This window comes from Pleurodeles waltl, chromosome 9 (assembly GCF_031143425.1).
Source record: "Pleurodeles waltl isolate 20211129_DDA chromosome 9, aPleWal1.hap1.20221129, whole genome shotgun sequence".
NCBI classification, from domain to species: Eukaryota; Metazoa; Chordata; class Amphibia; order Caudata; family Salamandridae; genus Pleurodeles; species Pleurodeles waltl.
Genome location: NC_090448.1, coordinates 1,160,564,730 through 1,160,582,995, shown reverse-complemented (window position 1 = coordinate 1,160,582,995; position 18,266 = coordinate 1,160,564,730). Strand labels below are relative to the sequence as shown.

At 45.0% G+C, this 18,266-nt stretch overlaps 1 protein-coding gene across 1 annotated transcript in view; it reads right to left on the bottom strand.

Annotated features, from left to right (window-relative positions):
- The window catches only part of GJD2 (gap junction protein delta 2), a 36,789-nt gene extending 21,002 nt beyond the window's left edge, over positions 1-15,787 (bottom strand). The window contains exon 1 of the mRNA XM_069209040.1: positions 14,244-15,787. Within this exon, the coding sequence (XP_069065141.1) occupies positions 14,244-14,314 (71 nt within the window). The 5' untranslated portion in view covers positions 14,315-15,787. The remainder of the gene's footprint in view (positions 1-14,243) is intronic.
- Positions 15,788-18,266: the final 2,479 nt, after the last annotated feature.

Below are 18,266 nucleotides of genomic sequence, written 5' to 3'. Positions count from 1 at the left end.
AGGGTGTACTGTAAAGAAGTCACTGGGAGCTGCCAGGTTCTGAGGATGAGGGTGCGCTGTAAACAAGGAATTGGGAGCTGCCAAGTCCTGAAGATGAGGGCGTACTTTAAACAAGTAACAGGGAGTTGCCAGGTTCTGAAGAGGAGTGCGTACTATAAAGAAGTCACTGGGAGCTGCCAGGTCCTGAAGCTGAGGACATACTGTAAAGAAGTCACTGGGAGCTGCCAGGTTCTGAAGATGAGGGAATACTGTAAAGAAGTCACTGGGAGATGCCAGGTTCTGAAGATGAGGAAATACTGTAAAGAAGTCACTGGGAGCTGCCAGGTTCTGAAGATGAGGGCGTACTTTAAACAAGTAACAGGGAGTTGCCAGGTTCTGAAGATGAGGGCGTACTGTAAAGATGTCACTGGGAGCTGCAAGGTTCTGAAGATGAGGACATACTGTAAAGAAGTCACTGGAAGCTGCCAGGTTCTGAAGATGAGGGCGTTCTGTAAACAAGTCACTGGAAGCTGCCAGGTTCTGAAGATGAGGGCGTACTGTAAACAAGTCACTGGGAGCTGCCAGGTTCTGAAGATGAGTGTGTACTGTAAACAAGTCAGTGGGTGCTGACAGGGTCTGAAGAAGAGGGCGTACTGTAAACAAGTCACTGGGACATTTCTGGTCTTGAATATGATTGTTTTCTGCAAAAAGGCCATTAGTAGTTTTCCAGTTCTGAAGATTACTCTTCAGTGCACAGGTTAATGAGAGCTGTCCTGTACTGTGGCGATTGTTTACAGGGTACAAGTTAGCAGGAGCAGAGACCACTACTCATGTCATGGTTAGTGTTTACTTTGTAGACGTGGTTAGGATTTTTCCAGTTCTGAAGATGGTCCCATATAACATGCCAGTTACTGTGCACTGTCCAGCATTGATGGTGACAGTGTACAGTGTACAAGTCAGTGAGATCCAGTGAGATCCAGTACTCATGGACAGCGTTTACTACGGACAAGGGGTTGGAAGACGTCCAGTTCTGAAAACGATAGTTTAATCTGAATACTGTGCTGTTCTGAAAATGATAGTTTACTGGTAATGAGTAATCAAGAGCTGTCTAGTTCATTTTAATGCTCATGGTGGATGTTAACTGTGTACAGTGTCACTGGGAGCTGTCAATGTTTGAAGCTGATAGTCTGCTATAAACAAGTAATTAGGGGCTTTGCACTTCTGAAGATCCTTTACCGTCATGTGTCAGTGGGAGCTCTCCAGTACTGGTGGAGACTAGAGTAGAATTCAACAAGAACAGTCCAGCAGCCCTGGCTAGTCTTTGTTGTGCACAAATGGATGGGGCTGTGAGGTTCTCAAGACAATCGTTCATTGTGAACCACTCACTGGAGCTGTGCAGTTGTGAATATGGTATTTTGCTGTAAAATAAAGTCAGTAGGAGCTCTCCAGTACTGGTGGCGACTATTTACAAAATAGAAATCAGGGAGAAAAGTCCATTGGCTAAGGTTAGTCTTTATTGTGTACAATTAGGTGGGAGCTGTACAATTCTGGAGACAATAGTTTATTGTGAACAAGTCACTGGAGCTGTGCAGTTCTGAAGATTATACTTTGCTGTAAAGAAGTCAGCAGGAGCTGTCCAGTACCGATGGTTACTGTGTACAAGTCAGATTTACAAGGAGATCGTTTCTGAAGATGTGTTTCCTTTATAACAGTGGGTTGGAGCTGTCCAGTTTTGCTGGTGAGTGTGACTATGTACAACACAATACTAGCGACACTGAAGCCACTCCATTATGTCACAGTCCAGTTTTGATGGTGTTTACTGTGTACAACGCAATACCAGCCACACGGAAGCCACTCCACTAAGCCACAGTGAGTGGACCACAATCCTCCAAGAACAAGGAAGACTTTGCACATTGACATCGTACATGATGTTTCCAATGCATTGAGCATCATGCAGAAAGTTCCCTTCTATTTGTCACCTGCCGATTACCAAGCGAGCACTAGAACGCAGGGCCTGCAAGGAGTGTGCGTAGTCTGTGCTACGCAAATGCAGTCTCATGTGGACAGTTGGACTATTCGTATGTACGTTCACCGTTTTTTCTTAAGCAGTTTACGTAATTTCCTCTTGCAAGACCTTTGTTAGAGCAGAAATGTCCCAAAAGAATTATGAAACCAGGGGAATGCAACCGTTGTTCTTGCTGCAACCTTTTTTAGGTACCAGGCGAGCATTTGGTACGAGTGTTCACACTGCATGTGGCTTTTTATGAAACACACTCCAGAGCGGCGACGTCACGCACGATGCGTACTCTCCATAGTTTTTGCAACAAAGTTGGGTGATGCTTCTGGACTTTGCGCACCCCTATGTGAAACCATGCGTGACATCTTGACTTTTTTTCACAAATGTAATAATGCTGGTATGGCTACACCACGTGATTAATTACATAAAGATTTCAAAATAATATTGTTTTACATAACATTACTGTTCAGATTCTAGTAAATTAAAATATGCGCTAATCCTTCATCCTCCTCCATGGACATCAAACCAAATGTCAGAGTAAGAGTTAGATACGATATTGCTGAAGATAAAAAGGTAAAGACGTGATATAAACTGAATGAGAGTGGAAAAAGGAGAAAGGCGAGTACAATCTAATAAAGATTTATTTGCAGCAGAACACTGTTTGTTACAAGCAAGAAACGAAGCGTGCGCAAGTAGCGAGAGAAGATGTAGGGCCAGATGTATCAAACATTTTTGAATTTGAAAATGGTGCGAATCGCAAAATTGGTCCGTTTGCGAATGAGCGTTCACTGTATGCAAGTCAAGCTGTGCAGCTCTGGAGAGGACTAGTTACCAATCATGTTACTGGGAGCTGCTCAGGGCTGAAGATGGTGTGTGTTGTGAACAAGCCAACAGGAGCTACCAAGGGCTGAAGACGTGTGTACTGTGTACAAGCTACGGGGAACTGCTCAGGGCTGAAGCTGGTGTGTCCAAGTGCTGAAGATGTTCTGTACTGTGTACAGGCCAACAGGACCTGCCAAAGGCTGACGATGATCTGTACTGTGTATAAGTCATTGGGAGCTCCCCAAGGCTGAAAATGGTGTGTACTGCGAAGAAGCAAACAGGAAATGCACAGAGCTGAAGATGGTGTGCACAAGCTACTGGAAGCTGCCCAGGGCTGAAGATGGTGTGTACAAGCTACTGGGAGATGCCCAGGGCTGAAGATGGTGTGAACTGTGTACAAGTCATTGAGAGTTGCCCAGGGCCGGAGATAGTGTCACTGTGTACAAGCCACTGGGAGCTGTCCAGGGCCTGAACATGGTGTGAACTATGTACAAGTCATTGGGAGTTGCCAAGAGCTGGAGATAGTGTGAACTGTGTAGAAACAACTGGGAGCTGCCCAGGGGCGGAAGATGGTGTGAACTGTGTACAACTCATTGGGAGTTGCCCAGGGGTGGAGATTGTGTGTTCTGTGCTAAGGGAAGCTGTCTCTGGATGATGTTAATGCCCGCTCTGCGCAAGGCAATGGGAGCTGATGAAACTCACTTTTGATCAATGTAGACAAATAAGAGAAGAATTTCAATAGTAAAATACGGTAGAAAAAAAGAGAAAAAGCAGACAAGGGAGAACAAGTTAATAAGATACAGAGTTTATAGGTACTAGTGAACAGATAGGAACAGGGGTATTAGGGTATATTTAGTGCTGGTGGGTAGAGGGAGACATATAAGGGTATAATCAGCATGGAAGTAAGGTACACCTTCTATAGAGTAGGTTGGGTTTGAGATGCTGCGGTATAGGTAGGGGTATAGATACTAAGTGCTGGGCTTCAGTAGAGAGAAAGGAAACAGGGAATACGTAGGGGTGGAGGTACTCAGGCACTGGCATGGGTACTGTAGGATAGGTAAGAGTAGAGGTGCTAGTGTTGTACGGTAGTGGTAACAGGGAGGACTAAAGGACAGGGATAAATGAGAAAGTAGTTTGTCCAGAACAGTTTTCCTCGAAGGCGTTTCCCTGAATCACATACAAACCTAGTCATTAGAATCTCTCCGGCTTGGAAGAGGATTTCTACCCATGCACAAGTCACGGAGAGCTACGCTGGTCTGAGGGTGATTGCGTACTGTGTACCTGCCAATGATAGGTGACCACTTCCGAACATGATTGATTAATGTATGCAAGTGATTGGGAGTTGTCCAGCTCTGAAGGCCACTCATTTACTGCATCCAAAGGATTGGGAGGTTCTTGGTTGGAAGGTTCTTGTTTACTGTATAAAAGTCCTTGGGATCTGCCCAGTTCTCAAAATGAGTATTTTACTACTTGGAAATCATTGGTAGGTACACACATCTGATGATAAATGTTCACTGTATACAAGTCAATATTTCTGTCCAGCACTGACGAGGAATGTTTTTTGTGTGCAAATCATTGAAGGATGCAAGATTAATATTTTCTATCCACAAGGCATTGGAATATGTCTGGTGCTGCTGAACAGGATTACTGACAACAAGTCCTTGGCAGCAATAAAATGCTGAAGATGAATGTTTACCATATGGAAGTAAGTTGACCTATCCGGTGTTGGAGATGAATGTTTATCATATGGAAGTAAGTTGACCTATCTGATGCTGAAGATTAATGTTTACTGTAAGGAAAGTAAGTTGACCTATCCGATGCTGAAGAGAAATGTTTACAGTAAGGAAGTAAATTCACCTATCTGATGCTGAAGGTGAATGTTTTCCGTATGAAAGTAAGTGGACTTATTTGATGCAGAAGATGAATGTCCACTGTAAGGAAAGTAAGTTGACATATCTGATGCTGAAGAGAAATGTTTACCTATGGAAGTAAGTGGACTTATTCGATGCTGAAGATGGATGTTTACCGTATAAAAGTAAGTAGACCTGTCCCAATGCTGACGATGAATGTTTCTGCATGGAAGTAAGTGGACCTATCTGATGTTAAAGAGCAATGCTCACTGTATGGAATTAAGTGGACCTATCTAATGCTGAAGATTAATGTTTACTATATGGGCGTAAGTGGACCTATCTGATGCTGACGAGCGATGTTTACTATATGAAAGTAAGTTGACCTATCTAATGCTGAAGATTAATGTTAACTATATGGACGTAAGTGGACCTATCTAATGCTGAAGATGAATGTTTACCATATAGAAGTAAGTAGACCTGTCCAATGCTGAAGATGAATGTTTATTGTATACACATCACTGAGAGCTATCCGTTGATGAAGACAAATGTTTACTTTACATCCACTAGTGGGTGCTATACAGTGCTGAAGATGAATGTTTCTGCGTATCCCATACTGAAAATTGATGTTTACTCTATACATGTCAGTGGGAGCTATACAGTGCTGAAGATGTATGTTTACTATATGCAACTCGGTAAGAGGTATGAAATGCTGAAGATGAATATTCACTGTCTACACATCACTAGGAGCTATCCGATGTTGAAGATGAATGCTTGTTGTATATTACCGTCACTGGGAGCTATCCGCCACTGAAGAAGCATGTTTACTTTATACCCATCAGTGGGAGCCATCCGATGCTGAAGATGAATGTTCAATGTATACACGTCACTGGGAGCTCTCCGCTACTGACGAAGCATGTCTACTTTATACCCATCAGTGGGAGCCATCCAGTGATGAAGATGGATGCTTGCTGTATATGAATCACTGAGAACTATTGGGTGCTGAAATGAGATGTTAACTGTTTGCACATCATTGAGGGCTATCTGGTGCTGAAGATGGATATTTACGTTATACACATCAGTGGAAACTATCCAGTGTTGAAAGGGGATGTTTACTGTACACACATCAGTGGGAGCTAGTGGGTGATGAAGATAAATGTGTATTATTTACACATCAGTGGCACCTGCTGGGTGCTGAACATGACTTTTTACTGTATACGCGTAAGTGGGAGCCGTCCAATGGTGAAGATGTATGTTTACTACATACAATTCACTGAGAACTATCTAATACTGAAGATGAATGCTTACTGAATACCAGTCATTAAGAAGCTATCCAGTGCTGAAGAGGAATGTTTACTGCATACAAGTAAACAAATTACCAGTGGCTGAAATTAATTTAAGCATTACATTTATCACTTTTTGTATACTTCACTATGTTACCCTAAGTGGGACAGGAATGCCCAGATGGGGGTCCTGTGCACACTGTGTCATTGGAAGCAAGCTATAACTGGATGATGGGTCCATAACTAGGATGAAACTGGTTCAAGGTTGCTTATTTTCTGGTTCAAGGAACACTGGCTTGGCAGTTTGGGCTAGACTGTTCCTACTGGAGCAGGATCAAGACTGATTTGCATATGGCTGGATCCAAACTGACGTGTTATGGTGTGCAAAATAACAATTGATTAGGATGCGCCCCCTAGTAATTACCAGTGGCTGAGATTAATTCAAGCATTCAATCCATCACTTTTTGTGTACTTTATCATATACAAGTCAGTGGGAGCTATACGCTGTTGAAGATGAATGTTCAGTGAATATATGCCTGTGGGAGCTATCCAGTGCTGAAGATCAATATTACCTGTGAACAAGTCACTGGGAGCTATCTGATGCTGAAGATGCATACTGTAAACAAGTCAGTGGGAGCTATCAGTCCTTGAAGAGGAGTTTTTACTGTGTACTAGTCACTAGGAGCTATCCGGTGCTGAAGATGAATGTTTACTGTATACAAGTCAGTGAGCGCTATCAGGCGCTGAAGATTAATATTTACTCTGTACAAGTAACTGGGAGCTATCCAGGGCTGAAGATGAATGTTTACTGTAGACAAGTCACTAGCAGCTATCCAGTCTTGAAGATGAATACTTACTATAGATAAGTCACTGGGAGCTAACCAACTTTGAGGAAAAAGATGTACTGTTTATAGGTCAGCAGGAGCTATCCAGTGCTGAAGGTGAATACTTACTGTATACACATCACTGGGAGCTACCAGGCACTAAAGATGAATACTTACTGTCTATAAGTAACTGTGGCATATCCAGTGCTGAAGAAGAATGTTTGCTGTATACAAGTAACTGGGAGCTATCCAGTGCTGAAGATGAATGTTTACTGTATACCAGTAACAGGGAGCTATCCGGTGCTAAAGATTATTGTTTACTGCATACAAGTCAGTGGGCGCTATCAGGCGCTAAAGATTAATGTTTACTCTGTACAAGTAACTGGGAGCGATCCAGGGCTTTAGAAGAATGTTAACTATAGATAAGCCACTGGGAACTATCCAATTTTGAGGAAAAATATGTACTGTGTACAGGTCAGCAGGAGCTATCCAGTGCTGAAGGTGAATATTTACTGTATACACATCACTGGGAGCTACCAGGCACTATAGATGAATACTTACTGTATATAAGTAACTGTGGCATATCCAGTGCTGAAGAAGGTTTGCTGTATACAAGTAACTGGGAGCTATCCAGCGCTGAAGGCGAATGTTTACTGTATACAAGTAACTGGGAGCTATCCAGTGCTAAAGATGAATGTTTACTGTATACAAGTAACCGAGAGCTATTCAGTGCTGAAGATGAATGGTTACTGTATACAAGTAACTGAGAGCTATTCAGTGCTGAGGGTGAATGTTCACTGTATACAAGTAACTGGGAGCTATCCAGTGCTGAAGATGAATGTTTACTGTATACAAGTAACTGGGAGCTATCCAGTGCTGAAGGTGAATGTTTACTGTATACAAATAACTGAGAGCTATTCAGTACTGAAGGTGGTTGTTCACTGTACACAAGTAACTGGGAGCTATCCAGTGCTGAAGATGAATGTTTACTGTATACAAGTAACTGGGAGCTATCCAGTGCTGAAGATTAATGTTTACTGTGCACAAGTAACTGGGAGCTATCCAGTGCTGAAGATGAATGTTTACTGTGTACAAGTAACTGGGAGCTATCCAGTGCTGAAGATGAATGTTTACTGTGTACAAGTAACTGGGAGCTATCCAGTGCTGAAGATGAATGTTTACTGTGCACAAGTAACTGGGAGCTATCCAGCGCTAAAGGCGAATGTTTACTGTGCACAAGTAACTAGGAGCTATCCAGCGCTGAAGGCGAATGTTTACTGTATACAAGTAACTGGGAGCTATCCAGTGCTGAAGATGAATGTTTACTGTATACAAGTAACTGAGAGCTATTCAGTGCTGAAGATGAATGGTTACTGTATACAAGTAACTGAGAGCTATTCAGTGCTGAGGGTGAATGTTCACTGTATACAAGTAGCTGGGAGCTATCCAGTGCTGAAGATGAATGTTTACTGTATACAAGTAACTGGGAGCTATCCGGTTCTGAAGGTGAATGTTTACTGTACACAAGTAACTGAGAGCTATCCAGTGCTGAAGATGAATGTTTACTGTATACAAGTAACTGGGAGCTATCCAGTGCTGAAGGTGAATGTTTACTGTATACAAGTAACTGAGAGCTATTCAGTGCTGAAGGTGATTGTTCACCGTACACAAGTAACTGGGAGCTATCCAGTGCTGAAGATGAATGTTTACTGTATACAAGTAACTGGGAGCTATCCAGTGCTGAAGATGAATGTTTACTGTGCACAAGTAACTGGGAGCTATCCAGTGCTGAAGATGAATGTTTACTGTGTACAAGTAACTGGGAGCTATCCAGTGCTGAAGATGTATGTTTACTGTATACAAGTCAGCGGCAGCATTCCAGTTCTGAAGCTGAATGTTTATTGCACGCAAGTCATTGAGAGATGTCCAGTGGTAAAGAGAGATGATTCCTTACCGACAGGTTGTCGGGATGAATTAATATCAAAAGCCGCAGAGAAAGGAAGTGCATGCCGAGAAAAGAAGCGCGTGTGCATGGTCGTGGTGGGTGAGGGGAGGATTGGCTGGCCCATGATATTAGAACAAAAAAGACGCGGACCTGCCTTGAGGTTAGCACACATATTATTTATTCATAATCCTCATCAGAACCAAAGACTACAGACCGGCGTGTCCCACCGCCCCATCACACAGCCAGCTTCAAAAGAAACTAGAGAAACAGAAGCTGCGTAAGAACACATGCAACTCATGTACCCCCAACCTCATCTCGGTTGTGTTTCCATCCTTCTTGGACACAGAACACACCGTTGGCGCATGACCTGTAAACCTATGTCTATCACTGGAGCTTATTAGTAGCAGAGGGGCCCTTCCCCTCCCCAGAAACTACTGAGCTAGGGCAAATTAGATGCATCAATAGGTCTATCCCACTACTCCTGCGGTGGTGAAAATCAATAGCACTTCAGCTGATTAATTAGACTCGACTAATGCTACGTGTCAGGCGCGTCCAGGAGGCTGACGCTGACATACAGGCGTGCCAGTAAACGCGTCCGGCTAAAATCTCTGCATGCACTGCACTTTGCGGTCAACATGATGCCGCTCTCTAAATAAACAAATTAAAATATGAAGTATTCATACAATCATGTTGAAAAAGGGGGGGAGTTTGAAGTTTGTTTTAAAGGGGATTATCTCCACTTCCAATGTTTTATTCAAAAAGACTTGCAAAGACAGAACAGACTCTTCTGTCCGCCTTGTTTCCTCTCAGTGTGTGACGCAGGGAGGGATATTCCTATGTGCTTTATAGGAACTCTCACCCACTAGAGCACCTAGTAGCATGCTTCATCATTGAGATCTGGGCAGACTCTACCTTGCACCTCAAGGGAGCGCTCTGAGTCAGGGGACCTATGATTAAAATTGCCCGCAGGTTTCCGCACAAATCTCAGTTAATGGCTCAGTCATTTTTTGCAGTTATGTGATCATGATTTTTTCTTATAGGATCATTCATACCAAACCCATTGGGAAATTCCCTCACTTTGTTGCATTCTTAGGGGGTTGATATGTTGTCCCACAGAGGGTCAGAGGTGGGCAGACCATGTTGTCACACTCCATCCTCTGGTATAGATCTGAAGGTATCGAATAGGCTACAGACTGGTGTTGATCCTTGAAGAAGGTGTGACGAGAGGGTCCCTCGACCTCTAACCCACTATGGGGCAATAAATAAACCTCGTAATTGCATAAAGGAGTGCACCATCAACCAGATACTATGTGCAGAGGGTTCCTCACAAAATCCAATAGACCATTATGGCACATTAGTTGAAATGTGTAAAACTATAGATGTTAGAGCACAATTAAAAACTCCAGTGGCATTACCTTCTTGTTTTTAAGATTGCCAAAGGACCCAGGAATAAAACTAAGATTCGTGAAGCTACCAATAGACAATTTTCATCTTTGGTCCACTGACTCTATAATCAAGGAGCTCCCTTGAGATTCAAGGTAAAGTCCTCCCAGGTAGAGTAGCAGGTACCTGGGTGAGAACTCATTGATGAAGCATGACAATAGGTACTCTAGTGGGTACTAATGTGATAACGTATGTTTTTTTTGTTGTATACAGACACACGTGAATATATACTCAATATGTTCTAGGTGTATAATTATGCATATATATATATATATATATATATATATATAATCACACAAGAGAAAAACATGCACTCCCGGGGAATTCTTTAGCAAGTTAATTTAATAACAGGCAGAATTTCTTAAGCAGCATAAATCAAGCTCCATGACGCGTTTCGACATCTCGTCTTTATCAAATGGTTTAAAGTCTTTTTCAATGCTGGTTTAAAACGTCTGTCTTTAGTGCGCAGAGGCATTGTGGGATTTATACCTTCATATCCCACACCTGTGAACTTCATTATTCTGTGAGCACTTGAAAAGACAAGGCAGGTGGCACGAATAATGTTGGTGCAGTGACAAGTAAGTAGTGTACTGTACTTGGAAGATTGGAACAGACTGTGAAGTCAATAACTTCCAAAGCGCCTTTGCACCAACTTGTTTGTGGAAGAGATGGACTTATCTAAATTATGGTGAGCATATGTCTCTTCATTTCATGATTCACAGCACCAATGCGACCCTTTTAATTACATAGAGGGTCCGGGGATAAAGCATTTGAACACCAACAGTTATTGTGCACAGTGGTTAAATAAGACACGAAATGGATTTCTGTGAAATAACAGTGCAGGTATTGGAGCATATGCACGAATGTTGAAGTGCGGAGAGTTGAATTATTGAAATAATGAAAATATGAACAGATATTGGGAAGATTAATGGTACAAACTACTTACTTGTCACTGCACCAACATTATTCGTGCCACCTGCCTTGTCTTTTCAACTGCTCACAGAATAATGAAGTTCACAGGTGTGGGATAGGAAGGTATAAATCCCACAATGCCTCTGCGCACTAAAGACAGACGTTTTAAACCAGCATTGAAAAAGACTTTAAACCATTTGATAAAGACGAGATGTCGAAACGCGTCATGGAGCTTGATTTATGCTGCTTAAGAAATTCTGCCTGTTATTAAATTAACTTGCTAAAGAATTCCCCGGGAGTGCGGTGTTTTTCTCTTGTGTGATTCTATATTAAGGATCGTGGTCTTGACCCTTACACCAGCACCAGCAGCCAGAGTGCTTTGCTTCCAAGAAGACTGCGTTGAGGTTGAAAATATATATGTATATGTATATATATATATATATATACAGATATATGAATATATATATATATATTAGTGTAGATAGATAAGGGGATAGATAGATAGATAGATAGATAGATAGATAGATAGATAGATAGATAGATAGATAGATAGATAGATAGATAGACTTTTATGTACACATGCACATACAATTATCTATACATGCAAGCATATGGGTGTATGTTTGCATAGCTCTGTGTACACATACATGTATATACTTACGTTTGAGCAAATATATCTACACACATGCAATATGTAAGCTCACACGTGCATACTGTATATAAGCTTGCTACAGTCCCAAGATTTGATATCTCTATAAATATGGACCAGGTAGACACACAGTATTCATTCGGGTGGAATACATAAAATATTTTCCAGTACATGCCCACAGTACTGACACACAGACACATTAGCACACGTACAAACAGTAGGAGAACACATATAGCAAGCGTTTCTAACTCACACACTACATATAAGCAAATTATGTTGAAAGAAGTAAACACAGGCAGCTGCAATGAACCCCCTAAAATTAGGCTAAAGATTGGTAACTGCTGGGGTAAGGTTCCCTTGGGCCCCAGGTTAATAACAACTATGTGCTCATAATTGACTGCTGTTTGATTATGGTGTCCTACCTCCAAACCAGTGCCCCTAAACTGCAAATCACTGTCGCGTGCTAAATGACACAACAGTCCCCTTATGTCCCCAGGCAGATTACTGCTTAACTTCTAATCATTACTGAGTGCTCTTAGAATACATTTCATCAAGTCCTCCAGGACCAGTCGGCCACCTACTTCCAGATTGCAGTTGAGTGGTGGTGAACCTTTGTTCCCTGAAGTTCTACCGGGCAGGTCATCCAACTACTTTCTGATCACAGTTGAGTGGTGGTGAAATTTAGCTACCCAAGTCCTACCTGGTAGGTCACCCAGCTACTTCCTGATCACAGTTGAGTGGTGGGAACCTTAGTTACCCAAGTCCTACCGGGCAGATCACCCAACTACTTTCTGATCAGTTGAGTGCAGGTGAACCTTAGTTCCCCCAAGTCCTACCGAGCAGGCCACCCAACTACTTCCTGATCACAGTTGAGTGCGGGTGAACTTGAGTTCCCCCAGTCACCCTCTTACATTCGGAACACTATTGACTACTATTAGACTGCAGTTCCCCTTTCTTCTTGATTACCACTGAGTGCTACTGAAGACCCCCAAGCCCTCAAAAGAGGGGTCAATCCTTACTTGCTGATCACTGTTGAATACTTTTGGACTTTAGAGCCCCAAGTCGTTTGGGGACAGTCACGCCCTTACAAGCTAATCCCCAATTTTTATGTGTTTAGACTGCAATGACCACGCAACACCCAGTTATCTTCTTACTTTCAGACAGTGGATTACTACAGTCCGAATACAGTGTGTCCACTGGTGCTTCACCTGTTCACCCTCTGACCACCAATCATCGGTAACAGTGATTTAGCTTCAATTCATCTATTTTCTTTCCTTCTTGCACTATGACTATTACTGACTATGGTTGGACTGCAGCGGCTTCTACTCTCGCCTCATCACCCTTCTGACTACTGTTCCTCGTTGAATGTTGTTGGACTGTGCAGCTCACTTGCCCCCCTTTTGCTTGGGAAGGGCACCCTTTAACACATGGTCACTGGTAAGTATAGAGCTGCTGTCCCCCCTTCCACAGGCTATTCACTCTGTTAACGCCTGATCACTGCTCACTCGCTTTGAATCACTCTGCTCTACCTGGTTCCCCCGCTGGACATCCATTATTTTGTAGCCAGCATTAAGTGCTTGCAGTCTGTAAGACTTACCCCGGACGGCCACCTCCTTACATCCAAGGAATCACTGAGTGCATTTTAACTGTGGTGTCCTCCACCCTGGTGCCCAGTTTGTCCCCAAGGTCGGTCACGTTGCTCTGACTCCCCGCAATCTTCATGAGTATGTTTGAATTGCAGCTGCCCCAGTCCCTCTCCACCATCTGCTTAACCGCCTTGGCTCAGTTACCTCCTTAGCTATCAAATACTGTTGGGAGCTCTTGGGCTTCATTGTCCCTAGTTGCACTTTTAGGTACCCCTGGCTAGTCAGCTTCTCATTGCTCAATCATTGTTTTATACTGTGGTTCTCTACAACCCCTTTGGTCTCCTTTGCCACTCACTGCCATCCATTCCTTTACTCTCTGATGACCACTGAGTGCCGCTGCATTGCCCCGCTTGTACTCCCTGGACCTCCATGGCTGTTCTCAACTTTCAATAATTCTTTTGTCTTGTTGGAGTCCAGTGCCACCCTTGCACTATTTTGTCCCTCTTAGCTGCTTACCCTATGACCTCCCTATCATTGTTGGGTGCTATTGGATTTCAGTGAACCCATCTTATCCCCCTTAGCACCAGTCACATCCCAATCTCTTGATTATCGAGTTCTGGTTGATTTTGTTGCCTATCTCTTTAGGCTCCACTTAGCTCCCTTGGCACTGGTCACCTCCCAACCTCTTGATCATCATTGAGTGCTGGTGGACTTTGTTGTCCATCTCTTTAGGCTCCACTTAGCCCCCTTGGCACCAGTCACCCCCCTACCTCTTGATCATCATTGAGTGCTGGTGGATTTCGTTGCCCATCTCTTTAGACTCCCCTTGGCCCCCTTGGCACTTGCCACCTCCCTACCTTTTGACCATCATTGAGTGCTGTTAGACTTCACAGCCCCCCTTGTAATGCTTGTCTGCCCCACCCTGCACCCTCTTACCTCCCGATCATCGTCGAGTGCTGTTGGACCGCAGCCTCCAGCAGTCGCTCTAGGATGGTCCATTCTCCCATCGTGGTTCATCCGGAGACCTGCCCGTGTTGGTGATGCCGTCCTGGCTTCTCCTGGGCACACTGAAGCCAGAAGCTGTTGATGGTCCAGAGTCCTGAACTCTACTTGCGGGACGGGTGGAGATCTTTGCTAACCTCAGCTGTTCCTCTTGGTTGCAGATAGCAAGCAGTCCTTTTCCTTAGGTGGCATCAGTTGCCCCTCTCTGGGACATGCAGTAATTGTGGGTTAACGTATCTGCCCCTCTCTGGGGCAAATAAATATCCTGGGTGATATCAGCAGTTACTGTCTGAACTGACAACAGTGCTTTACCCAAAGCTGACTTTACCAGTGACTTCTGGAGGTCGAGAGTATGTGCTCTGTATGACGGGGGTCCACGGGAGCCCCCAGAAGAGCATGTGGTCTTTGGCCTACGCTGACTCCTTCACCCCCTCTGCAGGGCAGGGTTTTTTTCCTTGGCCCCCTCAGGCACCCATTTCCGGGTCAGATAGCAGATTTAAGTCCAGGGTTAACCCTAGGCAATCCCTCTCTGGGGCAGGTGTTCTGGTCTCCTAGTCTCAGTAGCTCCTAAATCCGGAATATCCCCAGAAGGAGCTGTCAGCAGCACAAGATGAGCTGGGTCCCAGGTTGGTCCTCTCAGGGGTCAAGTAATCTCCTCTCCAGACGACCTGGCTTCTTTTCCGTCCCCAGTAGACCTTCTCAGGGACAGATAGCAGAGTGACCCGAGGCTGACCCCAGCAGCCTCTCTGAGGAGGAAGGTGGTCCGTTTCCTTGGCTGACCCCAGCAGCCTCTCAGGTAAGGGCTCCTTGGCTCACCCGAGAGTCTCTCTGAGATAAGGTTCCTTGCTTGGCCCCACAAGTCTCTCTCAGGGGCAGGTGGTCTGGTTCCTCGCCTATCCCCGCAGCCACCCTCAGTGGCAGGATTCCTTGTCTGACACCAGCAGCCTCTCTCAGTAGCAGATGCCCAGCTCCTTGTCTTAGCCCAGCAGCCTCTCTCGGGGGTCAGGGTTCCTTGTCTGACCCCAGTAGCCTCTCTCAGGGGTCGAGGTTCCTTGCCAGAACCGAGCAGCCTCCCTCAGGGACAAGGTATGTTGCCTGGTCCCAGCAATCTCCCTTAGGGCCAGGTGGTCCGGTTCCTTGCCTTACCCTAGCAGCCTGTCTCAGGGGCAGGGTTCCTTGTCTGACCCCAGCAGCCTCTCTCAAGTGTCAGGATTCCTTGCCAGACACGAGCAGCTCCTCTCAGGGACAAGGATCCCTGTCTGGCCCCATCAGCCTCTCTCAGGGGCAGATGGTCCGGTTCCTTGCCTGACCCCAGCAGACCTGCCTTCGCCCAGGGTGACTTGCTGAGGACACCAGCCTCACCTCGGTGTGATCGCCGTAAAGCCTCCTATTTCGGGCAGGCTGAGCCGGGGGTGGGTGCTCCGTCTCGGCGGACAGGCGTGGATTTAGACCTCGCTGGCTGTAAGCTGCCTTTAAGTGCTCGTGCTGCTGCCTGCGTCACGTGCCGCCGCCTGGAAGCCAGCCCAGCCCCGGCTTTTACTTTTCATCATATTCCTGGGCAGTGAAGAAAAGGGAAGGCGCAGACACAGGATTACAGGGTAATAGAGTGATTGGGTTTAATCCGGGGTTACCGGGACTCTGTCTGCCCCACGTCTTCCTTCCAGCTGCAAACGGGGTCATTATTCAGGCAGCGAGGTGTGTCTGAGCGAAGGGTGTAGTGTGGGGCTGCTCGAGTGATGCGCTTCAGGCGAGAGTGTAACACACCCAAATAGTGAGCAGAGGGGAGTGTGCAACACACCCAGATAGTGAGCAGAGAGGAGAGTGCAACACACCTAAATAGTGAGCAGAGCAGTGTGCAACACACTCAGATAATGTGCAAAAGGGAGTGTGCAACACAAACAGATAATGTGCAAAAGGGAGTGTGCAACACACACAGATAGTGAGCAGAGAGGAGTGTGCAACACACCTAGACAGTGAGCAGAGGCGAGTGTGCAATACACCTAGATAATGTGCAAAGGGGAGTGTGCAACGCACCCAAATAACAAGCAGCAGGTGATTGCTCAACACACCCCGATAATGAGCAGCAGGGACCATGCAACACACCCAGATAATGAGCAGCAGGTGAGTGTGCAACACACCCTGATAATGAACAGAGGGAAGTTTGCTGCACACCCAGATAATGAGCAGCAGGTGGGTGTGCAACACACCAACATAATGAGCAGAGGGGAGTGTACAACACACCCAGATAATATGCAAAAGGGAGTCTACAACACACCCAGGTACTGAGAAGAAGGGAGAGTATAACACACACAGATAATGAGCAGAGGGGAGTGTGCAAAGCACCCAAATAATAAGCAGCAGGTGAGTGTTCAACACACCCCGATAATAAGCAGCAGGGACCATGCATCACACCCAGATAATGAGCAGCAGGTGAGTGTGCAACACACCCAGATAATGAACAGAGGGAAGTTTGCTGCTCACCCAGATAATAAGCAGCAGGTGAGTGTGCAACACACCCAGAGAATGAGCAGCAGGTGAGTGTGCAAAACACTTAGATAATGAGCTGCAGGTGAGTGTGCAACAGACCCAGATAATGAGAAGCGGGGAGTGTGCAACACACCCAGATAATGAGAAACACCTAACTGCAGTTTCTCATGCCTGAGATTGGCTACTGGATATCTCTATAATATCGTGATCAACATTCATTCTTCACATGTGTGATTGTGTACATGTGTGATTGTGTACATGAACAATGAGCAACTAAAGTTTTTGTATTTTCTGCCTTTCAGTTCATTGGATGTGCTGAAAGTCATGCAATTTAATTTAATTTCCTTATTTTAGGGCTCTGTGTCCTAAATCCCTTTGGAAGATCTCCTATTATTAAATATCTTTTATATTGAGACTGTACATAGACTTCATTGTATTTCTATGTGTAAATTATCATTTATATTGAAAGGGTAAGGGACCCCTGTTCCCTGTACTACACACCCAGACAATGAGCAGCAGGTGAGTGTGCAATACACCTAGATAATGAGCAGCAGGTGAGTGTGCAACACAACCAGATAATGTGCAAAGGGGAGTCTGCAACACACCCAGATATTGAGCACAAGTGAGTGTGCAGCACATCCATCCAGATAATGAGCACAGGTGAGTGTGCAAACATCTACATTTATGAGCAGAGGGGAGTGTGCAATGCACCCAGATAATGAGCAGGAAGGAGTGTGCAACACATCCAGATAACGTGCAAAGGGGAGTCTGCAACACATCCAGAAAATGAGTGACAGGTGAGTGTGCAACACACCCAGATAGTGAGGATAGGTGAGTGTGCAACACACCCAGGTAGTGAGCAGAGGGGAGTGTGCAACACACCCAGATAATGTGCAAAGGGGAGTCTGCAACACACCCAGATACTGAGCACAGGTGAGTGTGCAACACACCCAGATAATGAACAGCAGGTGAGTGTTCGGGTAGTAAGATGTAGGTAAGTGAATAATGCACCCAAGTAATGCGATGTAGTTGAATGTGCAAGACGCTCCGGTAATAAGCTGCATGCGAGGGTGCAACACATCCAGGTAATGAGCAGAGGTGAGTGTGCGACACACGCAGATAATAAGCAGCAGCTGAGTGTGCACCGCACCCAGCTGATGAGAAGCAGACGAGTGTGCACACACCCACTTAACGAGCAGCAGGTGAGAGCTCGAGTAAGTGAGTAATGCACCCAAGTTATTCACTGCAGGTGAGTGTGCAATTCGCTCAGGTAATGAACTGCACACAAGAGTGAAACCCACAGAAAATGAGCAGCAGGCGAGTGTGCAACATACCAAGGTAGTGAGTAGCAGGTGAGTGTGCAACATGCTCAGGTAAGAAGGAACAGATGAGTGTGCAACACACTCCAGTAAAGAGAGCAAGTAAATGTGCATCACACTCAAACATTGAGCAGCAAGCTTGTGTGGAACA